We start from the raw sequence: 23,896 nt of genomic DNA, 5'->3' as shown, positions 1-23,896 counted from the left end.
CCCCACCCTGCAGGCCGTCAGCAATTTCCCACAAGTGGAACCCTGCCTGCCTCCCCGGGGAAGCGCAGGAGAGTAGGTGAGTGCTTGTGATGGGCAAGGGGACTAGGAGAAGAGCTTCAGGACTTCAAGCCTGAATTCGGGACAACCTTGATCGCTTACGAGCAATTGGAGCTTGGACAGGGCACTTCCTTCTGAGCCTTAAAGTCACTCGCTGTAAAAATAGCGATAGAAATGCCTAAACTAGCGCATCCACTCAGCACCCGGCGCGCGGTGGGTACGCCGTAAATTTCCTTGCCTCTCCAGCCCTTCTCACGCGGAGCCTGAGCGTGGCCCTGGCACCACGCCGGCGCCGCATCGACCGCGCTGCACTGCACGCCTCCTCCCCAGCGCCCAAAGTTAGTTCCTTTCCTCGGAATGTCGCGTTTCGCCTCCTAGAAGCAGGGCCAGAGCGGCGGAGGTGTACCTTGCTCCTTGCGCAGCACGTATTTATCAAATGCCCACTGAGTGTCAGGCACTGCTGAGCATCGGGTTTACACTGGTGAATAAAACAGTTGTGCGATGTAGAGCGTACAGTTTAGTGGGAGATACAGACAGAAAGCAAGTAAAGTAAATAAATAGCAATTGCAACACACACCCACACTTCATATCCCTTTTCCCCAGTTATTTTTGTCTTCAGTATTTAACACTAACATAACATGTTTTCTATTTTGATCTTATTTAATGACGCTCTCACTAGAATATAAGATCCATGAGTGCAAGGGTTTTTGTTTCTTCACTGCTGTGAAGCCTGCTCCTAGACCAGTGCCTGGCACATAGTAAATATATGTTTAATGAATGAATACATAATAATGTGATGAATAAGCAAATAGGGTACCTTCTAGAGAATGAGAAGGGGGTGGTTCAGGGAGGGCTCTGAGGGCAGGTGACCTTGAAGCAAGGCCTGAGGGTGAGGAGAGCCATCCAGGCCGAGGCAACAACATGTCAAGGCCTGGCTTCTTAGACTGAAAAGGTAGAGGCTGAGAGAAGACGTGAACCTGGTCTTTAAAATTCATGACTGACGTGGCCAGCTTCTCTACTAATTTCCAAAATACTAGGGAGAGTGGGATTAGTAAAACATGGAGAAAGTAAATTTAAGGCAAAGAAGGATGAATAACCCTCACACTACAGCAGTTTACAGTTAATAGGGTTCCTTCACTTACCTCACTTTATCTCTGAAAAACCTTTTGGGAGTAAGAAATCAGCATAAAGAGGGAATCAGATCTCATTCACTCTTAATACAAACCTGGTACATAACATGCAAGAAAAATTGGTTGAACTGATGTGACACTAAGCTAGGCTGCAAGCGCTGTGAAGGTAGAGCCCATGTTTTATTAACCTCTGCTGTATCCCAGCACCTAGCACTGTGCCTGGCTCCCAGACCTTATATGTAAACTGAGTACTCACCACTCACCTGAGCCTTTCATATGCCAGGCCTGTGCTTGGTGGTAGAATACAGAAAGAATAAGACACCATGCTTGCCCTCAAGGGGTTCTCAACCTGCTAAACCTTCCTGAAATCATAGAACCAGCAGTAGAACCAGGTTTTCTTTCCTCTAAAGAGAAACCTTTCCTCTGTAAGAGAAAGATTTATTGCACACAGAGGAACTACCCTTCTAAAACCAATGAAAGTAAGTGGTAAGAGAACTTGGACAAGTTCTGATCAGGAGAACACTGGGCACCACGCAAGGAGATTGGATTGTATCTAGTAGGCAGCAGGGAGCTATTGAAGATTGCTAAGCAGGGGACTGGTGTGATCAGAGCTGGTGGGAGGTGTGCTGATGGATGGTGTAGGGGGAGACTGGAAGCACATCATTTGGGCCCATGGGAAGCTCCAGTGTAAATGGGTGTGGAAAGCAGGAAAAGTGGGAAAGATCTTAAAGGTTAGGGCTCCTGGGAAGTGATTGGTAACCAAGAAACGGGACTTCACTGTCTTCTAGCAGGTGTGGTGGTTTGCTCCTCTCCTTTTCCACAGACTTGGCCCACACCTTGATTCTAGCACTTTATGCACGAATGAAGCTACTGCCCTTGGGAGGCTCCAGGGTGCCCATACAATTCAGTGGCAGTTTGGCAAGTTGGGTCCCTGTTCTGTGCCAGCCCAGTGCCAGGCACTGGGAATTGGAGATGAAGACACTCTCTTCTGCCCTCTAGAGCATGAAATCCAGGGAGAAAGAGCAGCCTGGAGTCTTAAGAGACCAGGTATGTGCACTAACTTTACCACTCCTGCTTCCTGGCCTCAGTTTTCTCCATTGTGAAATGAGGAAGAGCATGGCCTACTTATGTACAGCTGTCGAGAGGACTGAGTGAGGCAGTGCATCTGTTCTTATCCCGGTTCTAATCTGTTTAGTGGATGACTCTTCCAGGACAGAGATGAGTGTCAGTCACCTCTTGTGTCCCAGCACCTCATTCAGCAGCCCCTGCCCAGTAAATGTCTAAGAGGCAGGAATGAATAGGAGGAAATCAAAGACTGGAGCTTTTATTTTTTTAATTTTATTTATTTATATTTTTAAATATATTTATTTGTTTATTTTTGGCTGCGTTGGGTCTTCATTGCTGTGCGTGGGCTTACTGCGGCAAGCAGGGGCTATTCTTCGCTGCAGTGCACAGGCTTCTCATTGCAGTAGCTTCTCGTTGCGGAACACCAGCTCTAGGCACGTGGGCTTCAGTAGTTGTGGCACGCGGGCTCAGTAGTTGTGGCTCGCGGGCTTAGTTGCTCCGCGGCATGTGGGATCTTCCCCGACCAGGGCTCGAACCCGTGTCCCCTGCATTGGCAGGCGGATTCTTAACCACTGTGCCACCAGGGAAGTCCAAGACTGGAACTTTTAGAGGAGTGATATTTACATCAAATAATGCTCTGGGACATCAGACTTCCCCTAAGTTCTGTTCTCAGACAAGAGGGAGAGAAGACCCTCTTTTACTTTGATTTGCCTGTGGATTTTTTAAAATTATTTATTTATTTATTTGGCTGCACTGGGTCTTAGTTGCCGCACGCAGGATCTTCATTGCCGCGTGTGGGATCTTCATTGCGGCATGCGGGATCTTTAGTTGTGGCATGCGGGATCTTTTAGTTGCAGCATGCAGGATCTAGTTCCCTGACCAGGGATCAAACCCGGGCCCCCTGCATTGTGAGCTCAGAGTCTTAACAGCTGGACCACCAGGGAAGTCCCTGCCTGTGGAATTTTCAGTGAATAGTTTCCTTACAGGTGAGATGACCAGGTCTATTTCTGTATAAACTGTAGAGGTCCACATATAAAGACAGAGAACCTTGATAAATCCCAAACTGCCCTCACAGAAACATCTCAAAATAAATCATAACCATTTAAATTTTCCTCCCTGATCTTTCTTTCAGACAATGTTTACCTAATGGCCCTGAAACCAAGCTCCTTTCCTTCTTTCCTTCCTTTCAAATAACATCCATATTTTTAAATGTACACTGTGCTAGTTCACAAAATGAATAAAAAACAGGTCTCTGCCCTCAAGGAGTTCACAGTCTCAAGAGAAAACCACGTAAACATGTAATTTCTGAACAGTGTGAAATGCTATAGGGTAGAGATTCATTCACTGGAAGAGCATTTATTGAGCACCTGCAGTGACCAGGGCTGGACCAAGTGCAGTGAGTGCTGCAGGAAGCAGGAGGCCAAGCAGGCCTTCAGAGGCTCCAGCCTGTTCTCTTCCTTTACCCACTCATCCCTCCCTTGTTGTCGGTTACCCAGAGCTCCATCTCCAGACTCAGGTACCTAGACCTATTTAATCCAACTGGCAGCTGGATTTTGCCCTTGGATGTCCCACAGGCACTCAGTGTACCTCAAACTGAACTTAACCATTTCCCCCACTTCCTCTTTCCCCTAAAACTCAACTTCTCTTGGACCCACTATCCACCCACGGATCCAAGCCAGACACCTGGATGTCCCTTCAACCCCTCTATCCCCCTCACCTGCTCACCTCACAGCCATCAGTCTCTGTGTCCTGTTAATTACTGCTTCAGGATTTCTCTAATTGACCCCTGTCCTCTCGTCCTCCCTGAAGCTTCCCTGAAGCTCTATCCCCTTCACCTGCTCACCTCACAGCCATCAGTCTGTGTCCTGTTAATTACTGCTTCAGTATTTCTCTAATTGACCCCTGTCCTCTCGTCCTCCCTGAAGCTCCCCTGGTCCAGGTCCTCATTACCTCTCACCTGGACCATCATGACTTCCTCCTCCTCCTGTTTTCCTGTGATTGAAGAACAATATGTTCTGAAACCAGACAGAGCAGAGTTAAAGTCCCAGTGCCATCATTTGTGGACCTTTGTCACCCTGGGTAAGTTACTAAACCTCTCCAGACCCCAGTTTTCCCATCCATAAAATGACATCTCCAGGACTGGCCTTGTTGTAAAGATTCAATGAGATGCAGCAATTTGATAGGTGACTCACCAACAGTGGTGAGTAAAAGAAACCAGACACAGAAGAATGCATTCATATGATTCTGTTTAAAGGTAGAAACTAAGCAAAGCTGATAAGTAGTGGATAGGGTTGCAAATAAAGGTGGCACAACTAAGGAAAAGCAAGGGAATGATTATATCAAAAGTCAGGGTGGGGCTTCCCTGGTGGCGCAGTGGTTGAGAATCTGCCTGCTAATGCGGGGGACACGGGTTCGAGCCCTGGTCTGGGAAGATCCCACATGCCACGGAGTGGCTGGGCCCGTGAGCCACAACTACTGAGCCTGCGCGTCTGGAGCCTGTGCCCCACAACGGGAGGGGCCGCGATAGTGAAAGGCCCGCGCACCGCGATGAAGAGCGGTCCCCGCACCGCGATGAAGAGTGGCCCCCGCTTGCCGCAACTGGAGAAAGCCCTCGCAGGAACCGAAGACCCAACACAGCCAAAAATAAATAAATAAAAATAAATAAAGTAGCTATTAAAAAAAAAAAACGCAGCTTTCTTAAAAAAAAAAAAAAGTCAGGGTGGTGGTAACGGGGAGTGGGGGTGTGATCAGGAAGGAACACAAATGTGTGGCTTCTGGGATGCCAGCAAGGTTCTTTTTACTTGAGTGAGTGGTGGTTACAAAAGGGTTCTTTTATTTATTTTTATTTATAATTTATCTATAATTTATTTTTATAACTTTTATAAATATTAAGTTGTACATAAATGTTGTACTTCATCATTTAAAATATTTTAAAAATTCAATGAGATTTTCTATGTAATCTTAATCCAGCACTCCTCAGAGCACAGGAAGAGGTCAAGAAACCGTGGCTGCCCGTTCCGATCGCTGTGCCCTGTCTCCCTCCCTCCCCCACCAGGCAGCAGATCCCAGGATTGATTCATCCCTGTCCCCAGTGCTCGCACAGAGCTTGGCACCTGCAGGCCTCAGGGAGAATGAGCGGAATAGAGGTGACCAGAGCGTAACCACATGTTTTCCCTCTCCCAGGCTGGCAAGGGAGCAGGGCCTGGGCCTACCCTGGGAAGAGCACCCAGTTGCCCGCACCCCCTGCCTGACCAAGGCCCCACTGACAATGGACAAGGGGGAGGAAGACGACGAGGAGGAAGCCTGGCTGCAGCTTCGGCCGGTGGAGCCCTTGCCCTCCCAGTGCTGCGGCAGCGGCTGCTCCCCCTGCGTGTTCGACCTCTACCAGCGAGACCTAGCAAGTTGGGAGGCAGCCCGAGCCAGCAAGGACAGGAGCCTGCTGAGTGGAGAAGAGACACAGGTGAGGGGGAGCCGCTCCTCAGACGTGAGGGCCAGGTGGCAGCGTCCTCGTGGCCTCAGCACTGTGCAGTGTACCTGCTCGGGGAAGCTTCCTCTGACTCTGTACAGCAGAGAGAAAAGAGTGGGCTTAATGGAAGCAGACTGACCCAGGTTCGAAGCCTGGCCTTGAGCTGGTGAGTGGGGCATGGGGCAGGTGGCGAGGGGAGGTCCCAGGAATGAACTGGGTGTGGGCATTTTACAGGAGAGGGAGATCTGTGAGTCGTGGCATTCAGAGAAGACTTCCCAAAGGAGGTAGAGGTGGGGTGGAATATTAAGGACAGTGGCCTGAGACTTGGAAGACATGAATTTGAGTCCCTGCTCATGGTGTGACCTTGTACAAATAAGTCACTACCACTCAGGCCTCAGTTTCCCCACATATAAAATAAGGATATTGGATTAGATCATCCGTAAGGTCCCATCAATTTCTAAATTGTGCAAATCTGGATTTTAGCGGGTTTGAAGGATGGGTAGGTCTTTCATACACTGGAGATGAGTGTTCTGGATAGAGGGCATAGCTTGAGCAAATAGACTCACAGGTAGGAAGCCGCAAGTTATTCTTGGGGGTACAGAGAAAAGTCTGGTGTCTGATGCCTGGGAGATAAAATGAGCCTTGGGGCCCATCCACAGGGCCCTTGAGTGTCCAGTTAAGGACCTTGCACTTTATCCTGGGGCTGAGGGGAGCCATACAAGGCTTCAGAGCAGGGTGAGCTCAATGTAAAGTGTTCTGGCATTCTTAGAGCCTGAAAGGGAACTAAGGTGGGACTACGCTATTACAGAGAAAACTTATTGGCCTTGATAGCCTCTCCTTGTGGGGAGGATGCCCATGGATGCTTGCATGTCTCTGAGTCCCAGCTTCTAGCTGTTGAATCTTTTCCTGTTGCAGAGCTGTCCTTCCAAACTGAGCCCAGAGACCTTCCTGGCCTTCCTCATCAGTGCCACAGACAGACTCACTAAGGACACCTACCTTGTCCGGTTTGCATTACCTGGGAACAGCCAGCTCGGCTTGCGGCCTGGCCAGCACCTCGTCCTACGGTACACTCAGGTAGTGGGAGGACCCAGGCTTTGCAGCCCTGCTCTGCCATTTGCTAGCTGTGTGGTCTAGGGCAACTTGCTTAACCTTCCTTAAACCTCCATTTGTCATCTTCAAAATAAACGTAGTAATACATGACTCAGAGAGCTCTTGGAATTGAACTAGATAATGCATTTTCATAATAAATAATAATAACAGTAACAGCAAACACTTTTTTAGCACTTAGTATCCAAGGCACAGTTCTGTGTGCCCATATGTATAAGCTCATTCATTCCTCACAAAATCCTGTGTGGTAGACACCATTATCATGCCTGAGAGGAAACTGAAGTCAGAGAGGTTTAGTAACTTCCCCAAGATCACACAGTTAGGAAATGTTGGAGCCAGGATTTGAAAGCAAGCAGTGTGGCTCCAGAGCTTGTGGTATTAACCTCATATGATTAGCACCAGTTGATAGAGAAGACACTGTTGTTGAAAATAAGGGAGTTGCCCAATATCACATAGCTAATAAGGATTCAAACCCAAACAGCCCGCCTCCTGAGTTACACCCTTCACCTCCTCTGAACTTCCTTCTTCCTTCCAGCTTACATTTGTACTCTCCTCCCACCTTGATCCCCACCTCCACCTACACAGGGACAAGACCCTTTGGGACCTCCAGATGGAGGTGACTGCCAGGCAGTTGACTCTCTGGGTCTGAAGCTCAGCAGAGAAATCTGAGCTGCAGACGTGGATCTGGGAATCATCCAGGTATATTGTTATGCCTGGATGGCATTCGGGAGCATGTGGGGCATGGAAGGAGGGAAGGAGGTAGGACCGAACCCTGGCAACTCCAGCATTTATGGTGTTGGCAAGAGGAGGCAGAGCCAGCAAAGGAGACGGAAAGTATAGCCAGAGGACGAGGAAGGAAACCAGGAGAGAGCTTATTACTCATCACACTCTGGTCACTTGCCTCGCACTGACCCCTGGTGTTTGTGCCCAGCTTGTTCTGGCCTGTGGCCTGGCTGACGGTCCTTAAAGGTCACTGTTCCAGTGGACAAGAGGGGCCGCAGGACAGGCCACAGCCCCAAGCAACCCTCCATCCATAAGTCAGGGATGCTCAGAACTACCTGCCTCTAGTCTGGCCCCTTGCTGTCCCTCCAGTGACATTCCTAACACATGCAACTGACCACATCCCTCCTCATTCAGCCCCCTTCTGGTACTCCACAGTGCCTCCCCAGTGACACTCTAACCCAAGGCCCCCGCCTCCTTGCCCACCAAGTTCTTCTCCACCCACCCCCAACCACCCCCATACGTGCCCCTTGTTCCAGCCCCGAGTTCCTGGCTTGCCCTACATTATCCTACCTCTAAGCTTTTGCCCAGGCTGTTCCCTCTGCCTGGAATTACTTTACTTCCTGCCCATTGTTACCTGTTAGTGGCCTGCTTGTCCTTTAAGACCTTCTGAGCTCAAGGCCTTCTGAGGTTCCCTAGGTGAGAGTGCCTGTCACTTTTACCTCTGTCATAGCAAATGTCACAGTGCCCTTTGCATCCGAGCCATGCCATATGTTCTGTTTGTTATTTCCTTGTTTGTTCTGTAAGCATTTATTGAATATTTCTGCCCAACTTTTGATACATTGGGACAGGCCTTTTTAATCTTTGCATACCTCAAAGAAGAAAATTTTGTACATAGTAGGGCTCAAGAGAGGAGTGCTTAGGTGCTCCAGGGAAGCCTTGGTTTCCTCATTTTGGTTATTGTTTGAAATAAATGAGATACTGCATATAATATGCTTGGTGCATCATAGGCGTTTACTACAACATGGCTGCTCTTATTATTACTCATGACTGTGCTCCCGGCCCCCTTGTTGATAACACTGGAGGGGATTCATGCATGGCGTCAGGCTTTGGACTAGGGCACCTCTGAGGATCCTTTCGCTTCTGATGCTCCTGGCATGCGGTCGTGTTTGATAAATGTTAAACGCTTGTTAAATATAGTTGTTTTTTGGTTTGTTTTGTTTTTATTTATTTATTTATTTTTGGCTGTGTTGGGTCTTCGTTTCTGTGCCAGGGCTTTCTCTAGTTGCGGCAAGTGGGGGCCACTCTTCATCGCGGTGCGCGGGCCTCTCAACTGTCGCGGCATCTCTTGTTGCGCGGCACAGGCTCCAGACGCGCAGGCTCAGCAATTGTGGCTCACGGGCCTAGTCGCTCCGTGGCATGTGGGATCTTCCCAGACCAGGGCTCGAACCTGTGTCCCCTGCATTGGCAGGCAGATTCTCAACCACTGCACCACCAGGGAAGCCCAATATAGTTATTTTTATCTTGATCATTCTGTGGTCTAGGAGAGGTCAGGAAAAATCCCAGTGATGTCCTAAAATAGCTCACATCATCAGTGTACTTTTTTTATTTTTTTAATTTATTTTGGCTGCGTTGGGTATCCGTTGCTGCACGCGGGCTTTCTCTAGTTGCAGTGAGCAGGGGCTACTCTTTGTTGCAGTGCACGGGCTTCTCATTGCAGTGGCTTCTCTTGTTGTGGAGCACGGGCTCTAGGCGCGTGGGCTTCAGTAGTTGTGGCTTGTGGGCTCTAGAGCACAGGCTCAGTAGCTGTGGCGCACTGGCTTAGTTGCTCCGTGGCATGCGGGATGTTCCCGGACCAGGGCTTGAACCCGTGTCCCCTGCATTGGCAGGTGGATTCTTAACCACTGCGCCACCAGGGAAGCCCATCATTGTACTTTTAGAAGCACTTTTTCATCTGTGACCCCTGTGGAGCCACACAGCAGGGGCATAGACAGTTGTCCCCATTTTACAGAAGGGGCAGCTGAGGGTTTAAATGACCTGCCCAGGGTCTCACAGCCAGCACGTGGCAGTGGGGGGAGTCCAGTGCTATTTTCTTCTGCTGCATCTTGCCTGCCCCTCAGTGAGGACCACTGGGGATGACTGGGCCCCCACCTTCACTTTCACCAGCCTGGCACAGATTCGGTACTCTAAGGGTTTGTTGAATGACTGGCTGACTGCCTGACTGAGTGCTTCTCTTTCCCAGAGGGATAGTAGATGGCTTAGAAATTCAGAGAGCCTATACGCCCATCAGCCCTGCCAACGCAAAAGGATACTTTGAAGTTTTAATCAAGGTGAGCCAACTCACACGGATGCTCTAAGAGGCTGTGGACTGGACCTCCATTTGCCAGCTTGGTCAGGGTGGGGCACTTCCCTCTGACATGGGAAAAGCCAGCACTCACATGGGAGGAGGCTGGCTTGAGCGAAGAGCAAGGACAATGAAAGAGGCCTTTTCTCATCTTCTCCTTTCCTGGGGAAAGGAGGCTACTGGTCCACCAACAGAGGGCATGTTCCTGATAGATTTTATGAAAAACAGGCTTGGACTGAGAAAAGTAAAGCTGTTCCTCCTCACCTTCTTCCCTATTGATGGAGCGTAAGCACTGAGCCGGGGAAAGGGGAACCAAGTCATGTGCACCTACTGTGTGCTGGGCACGGGTGTCCAGGGAGAGTCAGACACGGCGCCCACCCTCAGACAGGGGCCAGACTGGGGCAGTACAAGGTGGTAGACGCTGTGACAGGAGGCCCCAACCCAACTCAGGGCAGCTGGGGCTGCAGGGAAGGTGAGCTGGGCTTCCCAGAGGAAGCTGTGTGTCTGAGCTCTATGTTTAAGCTCAGGAGTGGGAAGGAAGCTCTGAGTGCTGTGTCAGCACATACAGCGGCGAAGGAGGCATGATTTGGGGAACTGTTAGTCATTTGTCCTGGAACGCTTTTGTAGGCAAAAGATGGGACATGGAGGACCTTGGGGGCCAAAGTAACCTGAAATCATCTCACAGGTGGGTTGGCAGGGGTCGGGGCATTTGAGTTGGGCCTTGAGGAAGGAATACAAGTTAGCAGTGGCATTCCAGGGGGACGGATAACTGAAGGCAGGGAGGGGTGAAATAGAGCAGGGTCTTCTGGGAACTGTACCCAGTCTGAGTGGCGGGAGGAGAGTTGCTTGTAGGGGCAACCGAGATGGGTGGGGAAATTGGCAGGGATGAGATGAACAAAGTGTGCTGGATGCAAAATATCCCAGAGACCCAAGGAATAGGCAACAAATGTATAAGACCTCATGAAGGTCCAATTATGTGCAAAAATAATTAGGTTGAAATACATGAAATTGCTGACATGCTAACATTTTTGACTTACAGAAACAGCAGTTTCATATGGATCAGCCTAATACATAGCTCTAGATCATTTCCCAAATGGAATCCTAGGGAACACCTATATTTAGGAATAGTTTTCACATCCTTTGTCTCCCTTGTAGGATGGGAATTATCCCCATTTCACTGATAAGCAAACTGAGGCCCCAGGAGGGCCTGAGGCTCTCCAGGTAGTAAGAAGTACAGCTGGTAGGTGAGCCCTGGCCTTCTGACTCCAGGTCCCCAGCACCGTCTCTGACTCCCAACCATCCCCGCCTGCCTTCAGAGCTGGAGTATTTATTCCCTCACACATAAGCTTGGATGGGATCCCTTTTCCACGCAACTGTTTGTCTGGGAGATTCCACAAATCCTCTCCAAATGGCCTGCTTCCCCAAGCTGCTTGTCTGGGTGTGTTTCTATTGAAAGGATAAGCCTGGAGACAGTTCTTCAGGGCAGCTGGATCTCTCCCAGCTGTAAGGCTGATTTTCTCCTTCGTTTACCGGAAAGCCTCTCTTTAGAGAGATGCTTAATTATCCCTAAGCCGCTGGCTGGGAAGAGCTGGAAATGTCTTTGCAAATTGGGAAGGCAGGAGGGTTTTATAAGGTTTACCCTCCCATGTAGATGGGAAGGAGGAGCTCCCATTTCTCTGGCACCTTCTGGGCACCAGGTACTGCTTCTAGCTCTTTATTTTAATTATCTCGTTTCAACCTCATAATCACCCTGCAGAGTAGATCGTATTCTCCCCACTTTACAGATGAAGAAACTGAAGCCCAGAGAGATGATGTCATTGTCCCAAGGTCCCTGGGGTAATATGATCTCAAGTGGAAGAACAAGTTCAGTGTCAGTTCTGTTTAACAAGTGTGTATTGAGCATTTACTCTGTGCCAGGCTCTGTGTGGGTGCCAGAGGCACAGAAAAATCCTTCCTTTCTCCTTGAGTGCTGTCTGTGCCATAGGGCCACTAAGGCCACCCCTGGGGCTGTGCCTCCCCGATACTGGGGCCACAAAACAAGATGTGTGCTGAAATACAGCCTCCAGCAAGTTAGGAGAAAAATTTAGCCTCCTCCCCAGGCCTCTTCAGGTAAGCGGAAGACTTCCCTTGCTTTATGCATGTGGTGCCTAAGGAAGGCAGGGATGGTACCAGAAGTAGCTGTGGGTGCTTAAAAGCATGTCTGGTGACCAAAGCCCAGTCTCTCCTTCAACCCTGGTTATAATTTCTCCAGACACCCTTCCTGGGCTGTCTTACCCCTGACCATACCACGCCTGATGCCCAGAATTCTCTCTGCCCTTCCCGCATCCCCAGTGAGTTTGAGTCTACCCAGTCTTCAAGGACCAGCTTAGCTTCCCCCTCCAGGAAGCTGTCCTCGATCCCACTCCACTGGAAGTGACTGCACCTCCTTGGGGCTCTCCTAGCACTTCATCCTTCTCACGGGGGGTTAGGTAGTCTCTACCTTGTATATGTCTGAGACTTAGGTCCCTCTTAGATTGTGAGCTCCTTAAAGGGAGGGCCTGAATCTGGGTTCATTCATTCATTCATTCAGATGTTTAAGTCCTTTCCATGATTGAGGCACTGGCTGCCTCCATGGAGCTTAAGGTCCAGCTATCTCCCCTGCAGCCCCAGCGTGGTGCCTGACACAGAGTCAGGGCAGTGTGCCCTTCCCCCATGGAGGAATCCCCTCCACAATCTTCACTTTTTCCATCCAGCCAGAAGACAGTGCAGGGATATGCAGAGATTGCAAATGAGGCGGACTCTAGCCCGTAAATATATTTGGTCTTGGCCTGCACAGTGTTTTAAAATTTTGAATTAATTGCCAACATTTCAAAAATGAGAAAATTTTCACAAAAATATGGATTTCCTGCCCCTCTTAGAGAGTCAGAAATCTGGCGTCGCTGGCCCCGCGGACTGTGTACTGGAATTTGCAGAGTGGTTTCCTCCTTTAGAAAGAGTATTCACTCACCAATTTACTGTAGTCGCCACCACTCACTCTTGTCTCCCTGACGCTGAGACTGTTAGTTGCCATCAGTCATCTCATACCCAGTTCTTCACTCAGTTATGTTACCCGCATGGCCCTTGTAGTTATTTGGTTTGAGACCTCTGTAGTTAAGGCTGTAGGTCTTACGGATTCTCATCCCAGTCTTACCATTTACCTACTGTGTAAGCTTCTTGGCCTCATCTGAAAACGGGGAACGACAGTACCAACTTCATGGATAATTAGGATTAAATGAGACAACACGTGTAAAGCACTGAGAGTTCAGGAAGGGCTCCACTTTCGAGGCTGACGTGGTTTGTATTGGCAACATGTGCCTGTCTTAATGAGGTCTCCCTTCGTTTCCTCCCAGTGCTACCAGACAGGGCTGATGTCCCAGTATGTGGAGTCCTGGAAAGCAGGAGACACGGCTTTCTGGCGAGGACCTTTCGGAGGCTTCTTCTATAAACCAAACCAGGTCAGTGCCCGCACTGAGTCCTCAGGCGACCCCTCCCAGCTTAGCTTCCAGGAATGTGGTTCTCATATTTCAGGCCATAGAATCTCACTGTGCCATTCTTCTTGAGCCCAAACCTAATCCCGAGAGTATCCTTGGGGTTGGACATGGGAGGAGATGGGAATAGGCACTAAGAAACAAAACTGCCTGCCCATGTTCCAGAACCATCCTTGCCTGCCCATTGCTTGGAAAAATTCAGACTATGAGCTAGGTATTTAGGGCCCTTATGCCATCTGACTCTCAGATATCTTTCCAGTTTCACATTCCATTTACAAGACTATGAGACCACTCCCTAAATACGCCCTGTGGCTCACTGCTTGGGAGCCCCCTGCTTCCCAACCCCAAGGCTCTTCCCCTCATCTTCACGGCATGTTCACATCCTCCCCTGACATTCCCAGGAAGAATCAGTAATTTCTCATCAGTTGGTGCATATCTGGAAAGCAGTTTGACAATATGCACTGGGAGTCTTAGGAATCTTCACACCCTTGACCCAGTGCTTCCACTTCTGAAGTCTGTCCTATGGAAAGAATCCAAAATGCTACCTCTTGCACATGTTCATTGCGGCTTTATTTATAATAGCAAGAAATTGGAGACAACTGAACATCCAACAGCAGAACAGTTAAGTACACTGGGTTACAGATACGTGATAGACTACTATCTTGGATTTTAAAATTATGATTATAAATGATGTTAATGCTTAAGCTATAAGATCAAGTGACAAACACTAGGTAAACTGAATATACAACGTTAGGAAACTAAGTTAAATTGCACAGAAAATATATATATATTTTTAAAGAATTCCTTTTCTTTCTTTTTTTCTTCCTTTCCCTTTCTTTCTTTCTTTTTTTTTTTTTTTTGGCCACACCGCATGACATGCGGGATCTTAGTTCCCCAACCAGGGATTGAACCCAGGCCCCCTGCGGTGGTAGTGCAGAGTCTTAACCACTGGACCACCAGGGAAGTCCCCAGAAAAAATATTTTTTTAAAAACAGCAGTAAAATGTTAGCAGCTCTGGGTAGTGGAATTATGGGTGATTTTTATTTTCTTCATTATGTTTTCCAGATTATCCGTGATGAGTACCTATTACCTTTACAATTAGGAAAACAAAGCAAAACAAAAACAAATCATTTTTCCTCTCCATTCTTTTTTTAAATTGAAGTACAGTTGATTTACAATGTTGTGTTAGTTTCAAGTGTACAGCAAAGTGACTCAGTTATACATACATATATATGTGTGTATGTGTATATATATATATACACATATACACATACATCTATTCTTTTTCAGATTCTTTTCCCTTATAGGTTATTACAAAGTATTGAGTATAGTTCCTTGTGCTATACAGCAGGTCCTTGTTGGTTACCTATTTTATATACGGTAGTGTATATATGTTAATCCCAAACTCCTAATTTATCCCTCCTCTCCCTTCGCCTTTGGTAACCATAAGTTTGTTTTCTGTGTCTGTGGGTCCATTCTTTTTGTTTGATTTAAAAATAGCTTTTATTGGTATTTTCCTTACTACAAATGCAGCACCTGTTCATTACCAAAAAAAAATTCAGCAGATATAAAGAAGCTAAAAGAGACTTCCCTGGTGGTCCAGTGGTTAAGACTCTGCACTTCCACTGCAGGGGGCACGGGTTCGATCCCTGGTCGGGGAAGTTCCGCATGCTGCCTGGTACAGCCAAAAACATTTTCAAAAATAAATAAAGAAGCTAAAAGAAGAAATAAAGAATACCTGCAGGCCATCTTCCTGGACATACCAGTCTTACTACCTTGGCATCCACAGACCCCACTGGAAAGCCCTGCACTTCCTGTCTGGGAGGGTGTAGGGCCCAGCCATGAGGGAAGAGACATGGTGTGTCACACGTGAACACTTGGCCGCTGAAACTGTGGCTGAGGCTCGGCTCTGCGCCTGTGAGGATGCTGGGATGCAGCCCAGTCTTGCCACTCTGCAGCCATCTTCAATGCAGATGGATCACGTCAGCCCTGAGACTGACACATTAGAATCTGTCTTGCATTCGTTCCACAGACTTTCATAGGTATTCACCCAGGGCCAGGCCAGTGCTGGACCCTGGGGGCTCAGAGATGCGTCAGATGAGTCCTGTCCTCCAGAAGCTCACAGTCTGATGGGGAGAGAGGCGCACAAATAGATGACAACAACACAGTGTGACAAGTGTGAGGAGGGATGCACAGAGGGCTGTGGGAACACAAGAAGGGCCCCTCACCTGCCTCTGGCTCAGGGTAGGCTCCCCAGATGAGAGCCTGAGCAGTGATGGGAGAAAGGGGGAGCACGGCACGCTCCGTGACTGGGAGGCTGGGAGACCATGAACACAGGACAGGATGATGGGCTAGCAGTAGGGCTCAGTGAGGGAAGGAATCTAATTGTATTAAGCCCCAGGCTCCATACCAGGCACTTGATTATTTTTTAAATTTTATTTTAGAATTTATTTTATTTTATTCATTTTTTTTGGCTGCGTTGGGTCTTTGTTGCTGCACGTGGGCTTTCTCTCTAGTTGTGGTGAGGGGGGGCTACTCTTCGTTGCGGTGCAGTGGCTTCTCTTGTTGCGGAGCATGGGCTCTGGGTGCGCGGGCTTCAGTAGTTGCGGCATACGGGCTCAGTAGTTGCGGCTCGTGGGCTCTAGAGCACAGGCTCAGTAGTTGTGGCGCACAGGCTTAGTTGCTCCATGACATGTGGGATCCTCCTGGACCAGGGATCGAACCTGTGTCCCCTGCACTGGCAGGCGGATTCTTTTTTTTTAGAAATTCACGTTCTTTTATTTATTTATTTATTTATTTATGACTGTGTTGAGTCTTCGCCTCTGCGTGAGGGCCCTCCCCAGTTGCGGCAAGTGGGGACCACTCTTCATCGCGGTGCGCGGGCCTCTCACCATCGCGGCCTCTCCTGCTGCGGAGCACAGGCTCCAGACGCGCAGGCTCAGCAATTGTGGCTTACGGGCCCAGTTGTTCCGCGGCATGTGGGATCTTCCCAGACCAGGGCTTGAACCCGTGTCCCCTGCATTGGCAGGCAGATTCTCAACCACTGCGCCACCAGGGAAGCCCTGGCAGGCGGATTCTTAACCACTGCGCCACCAGGGAAGTCCCATACCAGGTACTTTATGTCATCTCTTTAATCCTCATGACAGTTCTGAGATAGGTGCTATTCTGGGGAGGTGCTGTTATTTTTTTACCAGTGAAGAAACCAAGGCTCAGAGAGGTGAAAGAACTTGCCCAGATCACATGACTGGGGGTTTACCCCCAGATCTGCACGGCTCCTGGTACTCCAGGAAGCATTCCATGCAGTAGTGTGGTGTGCAGCGGCTGTCACTAAAGCTGGTGAACACTCAGACTGCGCACAGAGGCCTAATCTCTAGAAAGATGTCGGTGAATACCTCACTGTGTGGGTCAGGCACTAACCTTCTAGGCACTGATCTTAAGGAGGCCTAGAGCCAGGAAATAGGTTTGGTGATGGGGAGCTGATGGAACAAGTGCCTCTTAGGAGCTCACTTTGATTGCCTGGCTCTCTGTGTCAGGCACTGAGGTATAGTATCTCATTTAGTCTAGAGACGAGCAGGCTCAGGGTCCAAGCCAGGGCCCCCAGATCTCTGCAGGGTTGCCCTGGGGCAGAGGAAGCAGCCCGGAGGGCAGGGCTGGGATGGGGGTGGGAGGGCAAAGCTTTGGTGGGAACAGGTGTCAGCTCAGTATGAGGTGGGAAGCCTTCCCTGGCAAGGGGAGTCAGTCTGTAATGGAGCAGACTTCCTTGGGAGGTAGTGGACTACCTATCAGCAGAAGTATGTAAGCAGAGTCCCGTGGGGATGCTTTAGAAGGCAGCCAAGCCACTTGCAGGATGACTGCACCATCATGTTCCCTTTCAGCCTCCAGATTCCATGATTTCTGTTCCATAGACCTCATAAGCTGTAGCCTTTCACAGGCAAGGATGGTTTTCTGGAGGAGGTAGAGAGGCGAACCCAGATGGGTGGGACACCCAGGAAGGGCAGTGCCATCCAGTTCAAGCAAGCCCAAGAAAAGCCCCCATAGTGGATGGGTGGGGTTAGATCCCTTCCCAGCCCACCCCTGTCATGTACCCTCCTGTTCCCTAGTACGGTGAGCTCCTCATGCTGGCTGCTGGCACCGGCCTGGCCCCCATGGTGCCCATCCTGCAGAGCATCACAGACAACGCAGAGGATGAGACCTTCATCACCCTGGTCGGCTGCTTCAAGACCTTTGAGGGCATCTACCTGAAAACCTTCCTCGGGGAGCAGGCTCGTTTCTGGAATGTCCGCACCTTCTTTGTACTCAGCCAGGTGAGCCCAGGGGGATGATTTCCTTCCCTGATTGAGAGTCTACTGTCCCCTGCACCCATCTTGAGGACATGCTGTGGGCTCTCTGCCCCGTGCTGTAATAGTCATCCCTGCCACTGGTGGAACCCCCAGTGTGTGCCTGGCAAGGAAGGCAGGTGTTGCCGTGTTCATTATGCAGATGAGGAAACTGACGCTCAGAGGTGAAGGCACCAGCTGGTGTCGTGCTGCCAGACAGGGTGAAGCCAGGATATGAACCCGAGACTGTCTGCTTCTAGAGCGCCAGCTCTCACCCACCATGCTTTGCTGCCTGCCATCCACCCTCTGGCATCCTCTGTTGTATGGGCGGGGGGCCTGGTTGCAGAATCAGTGGGCCAGGCACAGACGTCCTCTGGCTGTGATAGCTCCTTGAGGCAGGGACCACGTGTCTGGATCACCACGCTCTCAGTGCTTTGCACAGCACCAGGCACGGAGTAGGCACTCACCCCCGCAATGGCTGGTGGAGTAAACCGGATCCAGTTCACTGCATTTGTTAGGGTCTTTTCCACATCACTTTGTTCCCGCCTGGGAACAAAGCTGCTTTCAAATCCTCCAAGTTACAGCCACTCTAGCTGGAAGCGGCTTTGCCTCCTGAGCCCTCTTCCCTCTGGTTCCCCATCCACTCCATTCATTCAAGCCACCCCTCTGGGCCCTCCCCACAGGGCCGCAGCATGGAGGTCTGTCTTGCCCCTTACCTCAAGCCAGGCCCTCAGCTATCTTTGTTCACTGGCCTTCGCCTAGTCTGTAGCTTTATTTCTGTTTCCTGCACGCCCTGGGTTGAGGTTCCCTGCTGGTGCCTCCCCTCCATTCTCTTGGTCAGGGTCAGCCATGAGGCTTTGGAGCACCCTTGTCATCAGTTTCCTCTTGAGACAGCTTTAGAGTGTCCCTAAAGACTTACATGATCCTCGACATTGTGGCTGGGTGGGGGAGGGTGTCAGGAAACCAGAGGTCCTGAGGTCCCCAGGGGCCAGAGTCCACAGGCCTGTGCATGGGACAGAATGCTCAGTGGCATGAACACCGAGGGGGTCGTGCTTGGTGAACATTAGCAACGACAGCAGTGCCCAAGGTCAGGGCTGAAGCAGAGGGCTAAGGTACAGCCGAGGGGAGAGGGGCAAGGGAAGGGCCACTCCTGCCGGGAGCACGCTCAGCCCTGCCCAAGAGCTGGTCAGGGAAGGTGGCAGGAAGGCAGGCACCTGGAAGAATTGCCCTGGCTGTTGGCCAGCCTTCCTTTCCCCCACCACGTGCCAGGTGCCAGGGATTTAAAAACGAAAATGGGACGTCCCTGGCCGTCCAGTGGTTAAGATTCTGTGCTTGCACTACAGGGGACGGGGGTTCAATGCCTGGTCAGGGAACTAAGATCCCACATGCCACACAGGGTGGCCAAAAAAAAATTTTTTTTTAATAAAAATGAAGGTGACCTCTTGCTGCCCTCCAGGTGCTCATCTGTATATGAGGAGACAGCCACAGAGATGGCTGACAAGGGATCCCCTTCATTGAGCACTTTCTCTGTGCCTAGCACTGTTCTAAGCACTTTATGTGTATTAACTCATTTAATCCCCACCACAATCTTAGGAGGCTTATACTGCCATCATGGCCTTTTAATAGATGTGGAAACAGACACAGAGAGGTTAAGAACCTTGCCCAAGGTAACACAGCAAGTTGGTGGCGAGGCCATGCTCTTATTGCTTGTCAGTGTAAGACAGCACAGGGATAGGTGCTGTGGAGGGTGTTCAGGGTGCTGGAGGCAAGCAGAGAGGGCTTCACAGAGGAGATGGCATTTGAGCCCGGGCTTGAGGGCAGAGTTAAAGTTCACCAGCAATAGGGGACCTTCTACCCTGGGCCGGGGCTTTGATGAGGCCAGTGCCCTGGGGTTGGGCAGGCGAGTGGGCTGGCTGTCAGTAGCCGGGGAAGGTGAGGGATGATGGAGTGAGAGGTGCCTCCTGCCTGGCCGTGCTCCCTCCACTCTGGGTGCTGCCTGGGCCATAGCGACAGCATCATCAAGGGTCTCCCTGCTCCAGCCACTCCTTGACGATTTGTCCTTCATCCTGCAGCCGGAAGGGCAGCTCTGACCACATCACTGCCCTGCTTCCTGTCCTTCCCTAGCTCCCCACCGCTCTCAAGACTATGTGCCAGCCCACATGGCTGTGCCAGCCCTCCATGGCCTCGCCTTCTGGTCCACTCCCGCTGCATGCTGCGTTCTGGTGTCACTGGTCTGCCTGTGGTCGCAAGCGCTCTGTGCTTTTCTGGCTCCTGGGTCTTTGCTCATACGGTTCCCCCTGCCAGGCACACTTTTTCCCACTTCTTCACCTAACACCCACTCATCCCTCACATCTCTCTGCTAAGGTGTAATTCCATCCTGGGAACTTTCCCTGAGCCTCCAGGCTGGTGTAGATGTTTCTGCTGTCACGGCCCAGGCTCTGCTTCCTAGCACCCACCCCACTGCATCATCATTGTTTATGGGTCCCCTCCCCACTTGAGCAGCAACCAGACCCCGTGCATCTCTGGCTGCACAGTCAAGGTCAGCTGCACTGAACCTAACTGGCCTGGGGGGATCGGGCATTGGGAAGGAGGGGCAAGGCCAATGGGCCCTACCTGTTCCTGCCTCGAGGGCCCATCGGGCAGGTCAGAGCACGAAGGGCACGGAAGAAGATGCAGATCATCAGAGAGTGTCCCCTGTCAGCAGCACAGCACTGTCCTCAGAGGCCCTCGGGGTCTGATGAGCTCTGTGAGTGCGCCTGAGATTCGAGGCCGGCATTCATGGAACCTCTCTCAGCGCTTCCCCATCCGCTGCGCTCATCTCAGTAGCTCAGAGAGGTCACGGCTCCTCACCAGAAAATGGTGGCAAAGCTTGGATTCCAGCCCCAACCCCTCTCTCTCCATCCTATCTCGCTGCTTGGCCCCAGGAACCAGAAGTTCATCTCAATAGGGTCTGCAGAGGTGATAGTCCTGTTCTGTTGGGGGTTTTGTTTTGTTTTGGACGCTGGTTACATGGTTTCTTCTCTTTGTTAAAATTCTCCAAACTATATAAACTTTACGATTTTTATACATATGTTATACTCCAATAAAATGTTTACTTAAAAGATATTCTTCTAAGTAGTGGAGATTTTCTTTTGTGATCCTGGGAATGAAAACCACAAGCTAAGTCTAGAGGGGCAGAAAGAGAAGGAGCCTGGGGCATTGCACACCCCCAGAATACTACCTCTAGCCTTTCCATGTGAGAGAAATAAACCCTTCTCTTGGTTAGGGCAGCCCGGGATCTCTGACACACACAGCCAGATGGGGCCAGGAACCCTGTCTGTTTAGGGCAGCTGCCGTATCCCCATTGCCTAGCACCAGGCCAAGCACAGAGTCCACTCAGTAAACATTTGTTAACTCAACAAACTAATTGAAATCTTAAATGAACAAAAGTTATGCTCCGAGGGTGATGGTGATGGATAACCTTGGAAAGATGCTAGGAGACCCACAGTCATGGTGAGAAAACATTCCCCCCAGAGTGACAGGTGCAGTGGCCCCAGGTTCTGGTCCTGCTGCTGCCCCTGCATCATCGTGTGCCCCGAGAGGCGTCCCTCCTCCCTGTGCATCAGCTGTTGTAGAGGATAACTACCTACCCACAGGCTTCTGTGAGGGTGATTTGAGTCCCAGGGTGAGGAAGTGCCTGGCCTGTGGTGGGGCTGGGTGAAGGTTGGCTTCCCACCCCCTCTGCCTCAGCTTCCTTGTTTGCCAGAGAGGAGCTGACCATGTGAACTCTGAGGACCCCCAGTAGTCACCCCCACTGTTTCTCATCCTCCCAGGAGAACTCCCTAGAGCAGCTTCCCTGGAGTTACCGGGACAAGACCCACTTTGGCCGCCTGGGCCGGGACCTGATTGAAGAGCTGGTCGGCTCCTGTCGGAGAAAGCCGTTTGCATTGGTCTGTGGCTCAGCTGAGTTTACCAAGGACGTGGCCGGGTACTTGCTCAGCGCAGGCCTGGCCGAGGACTCCTACTTCCTCTTCTAGGCCTGGCCTCCCTTCTAAAGCTCAGGCTAGGGGCCTGACACTGGGACGCAGGAAGGGACACAGACTGGAATCCAAAGACATGAATGGAAGACCGCTGCTAATTCTCCAGGTGACCTGGGACAAATGTCTTTACCTCTGCACACCTCCGTTTCTCATCCACCCCACGCGGTTCCTGACTGCCTCAAGCAGGCATCCTACTGGGAGGAGGGAGGTGGAGCTGTAGGAACCTTGGGGAGGAGAGTATCCGGCCGGGAGTCAGGGAGGACTCCCTGGAGGGAGCCAGGTCCTGGCTGGGTAGGAGTTGGCAGGAGAAGGACTAGGAGGGGCTTTCCTGGTTCCTCAGCTTCAAGGGTTTGAGAGGGGCTCCCACTGGGCCCTGCCCTGTAATGCCTGTGCCAAAGCCTGCTTTCCCTGGAGATGTGTGTCTCTTGTGGCCTCAGGGCTGGCTCAGATGAGGTGCTCACTGGTTAGGGAATGACCATAACGGAGGCTAGAGGAGGCACTTGCTGTATGTACCTCCAGTGCCGTGAGCCTGACACAATGAAGGTCGTGGGTTCTGTGACCTGACCATGTCTCAGAACAAGGTGGGGCCCTAGATTACCTTTATTTTGGCACCAGGCCTTTGGTGCTGCAAAAGGCTTCACTCTCAGTCTCCTTTTCCTGGCTCAAGAGCCCAGCCCAGAGTCCTTTCCCCAGCAAAAGAGTCGTGAAAGCAAATGCCCCTCCCTCCTGCAGGCAGCCAGCTCAGCCATGCCTTCAGCTGCAGCGCCCTGGTGATGGTTGCTATGGAGATCTAAAGATAGAGCAGGAGTCCGGAGACCTGGGTCCTTCTCCCTGCTCTGCCCACTGAGCTGCTGCTGCTTCTGAGCCCCCCACCCCTCCCCTCCACACCCCGCCCCCTCCATCCTTCATGGGGCATATGCCCTCCGCAGGGAACCTAGCAATCCTGGGCAGCACACCGCAGTTAATGAATTCTCCTTTCTGTAGCCTGGGCTCCAGTGTGCTGCACCAGCTCAGGCTGGCTACAGGCAGTCCCAGAGTTGGAATATTAAGCCATGGAATCTCAGAATCAAAGAACCATAGAATCGTAGAGTTGGAATTTTGCAGTCATAGAATCACAGCTCTCATCATATCAGAGGTTAAAGCTCAGGACTCCAAAAAGCATCCCATCTACCAGACTCATTGTATCAATGGGGAAATCAAGGCCCAGCGAGGCCATGTGACCTGCCCAAGGTAAAACAGTTCATGGCAAGGCCAGGGTCAGAAGCCAGGTCTCTAATGTCAGCCCTGTCCTCAGAGTTCTGTACCAGTGACTTTTAAACTGGGCTCTGCAGGACACTACAGTTCCTGGCACGACAGCAGTGAAGGAATGGCCAGGTGGGATCTCCAGGCCCCCTTCCAACCAGAACAGTTTTGTTTTTATCCCATTTATATCTTGGAGCTTGGAGTCATTTTCATTTGTGAAACAGGGTTTTCCTGCACTGCCCAAAAAGTTGCAACAAATCTCCTTGCTGGGCCATGTTCAATAAATAATTATGGCAAGCAGTTGGGGGATGGTGCCAAAGGTTTCAGACCAAGTTTCACAGACAGAATTCCATGGTCAAATAGATGTGGGGAATACTGCATGTGACCTTCACCAGGAATCACGTGCACACGAGCATATTAAAGGCTCTGAAATGTCCAGTGGTGAAGAAACGTTTTTCATTTTGTTTAACCCAGAGTTTCCCAAGCTTATTTAATTAGAGAACACTTTGAGACCAGCATTCCATGGACTACTTCAGGAAATGCTGGTCTGTTGCAAAGCCTCTTTTCAGCATAGCGTAATCAGTGGGGAGGCCCTTCCCTGAGAGGCAGAGGTCCTGAGCAGGAACTGTGATGTCGTTCGGCCTCTCCTGTGACTTGAGCAAGACTCTTTCTCAGGGCCTCTGAATCTATGCATCTTCCTCCGCCCTTTCCTCTCCCTCAGTTAGTGCGTCCTATTGATTCTACTCACAAATACTCCTGGAGGGCCTGTTAGGAGCCAGACTCTTAGGCACTGAGGGAAGAACAATGAACAAGGTGGGTACGGTTCTGGGAAGCTCCATTGGGGAGCTTATAGTCCGACAAGGAAGGCAGAAATTAAAGTTGTAATTCTAAAAGGGATGAGTGTGCTGAAAAGGGAAGTACGGC

The 23,896-nt window shown here is 50.5% G+C and overlaps 1 protein-coding gene and 1 non-coding gene across 4 annotated transcripts; one reads left to right on the top strand and one right to left on the bottom strand.

Annotated features, from left to right (window-relative positions):
- The first annotated feature begins 15 nt into the window (after nt 1-15).
- On the top strand, nt 16-23,869 carry LOC132365972 (NADH-cytochrome b5 reductase-like). 3 transcript variants are annotated; one of them, XM_059923154.1, is made up of 7 exons: nt 16-76; nt 5,436-5,712; nt 6,634-6,782; nt 9,788-9,875; nt 13,258-13,362; nt 17,496-17,699; nt 21,524-23,869. In XM_059923154.1, exons 2-7 carry the CDS (start codon nt 5,521-5,523, stop codon nt 21,725-21,727), a joined length of 942 nt encoding a protein of 313 aa, XP_059779137.1. In that variant the 5' UTR covers nt 16-76; nt 5,436-5,520; the 3' UTR covers nt 21,728-23,869. The 3 variants fall into 3 exon arrangements, with proteins under 3 accessions (XP_059779137.1, XP_059779127.1, XP_059779117.1); XM_059923144.1 differs by lacking the exon at nt 21,524-23,869 and adding an exon at nt 20,341-20,812; XM_059923134.1 differs by lacking the exons at nt 16-76; nt 21,524-23,869 and adding an exon at nt 19,784-20,433 and having other exon boundaries at nt 5,440-5,712.
- Nucleotides 14,286-14,358, bottom strand: TRNAG-ACC (transfer RNA glycine (anticodon ACC)). Its single transcript has one exon. It is a non-coding gene; the product is annotated as a tRNA-Gly (tRNA).
- Nucleotides 23,870-23,896: the final 27 nt, after the last annotated feature.

This window comes from Balaenoptera ricei, chromosome 1 (assembly GCF_028023285.1).
Source record: "Balaenoptera ricei isolate mBalRic1 chromosome 1, mBalRic1.hap2, whole genome shotgun sequence".
NCBI classification, from domain to species: domain Eukaryota; kingdom Metazoa; phylum Chordata; class Mammalia; order Artiodactyla; family Balaenopteridae; genus Balaenoptera; species Balaenoptera ricei.
This window is presented reverse-complemented; position numbering and strand designations above follow the sequence as displayed.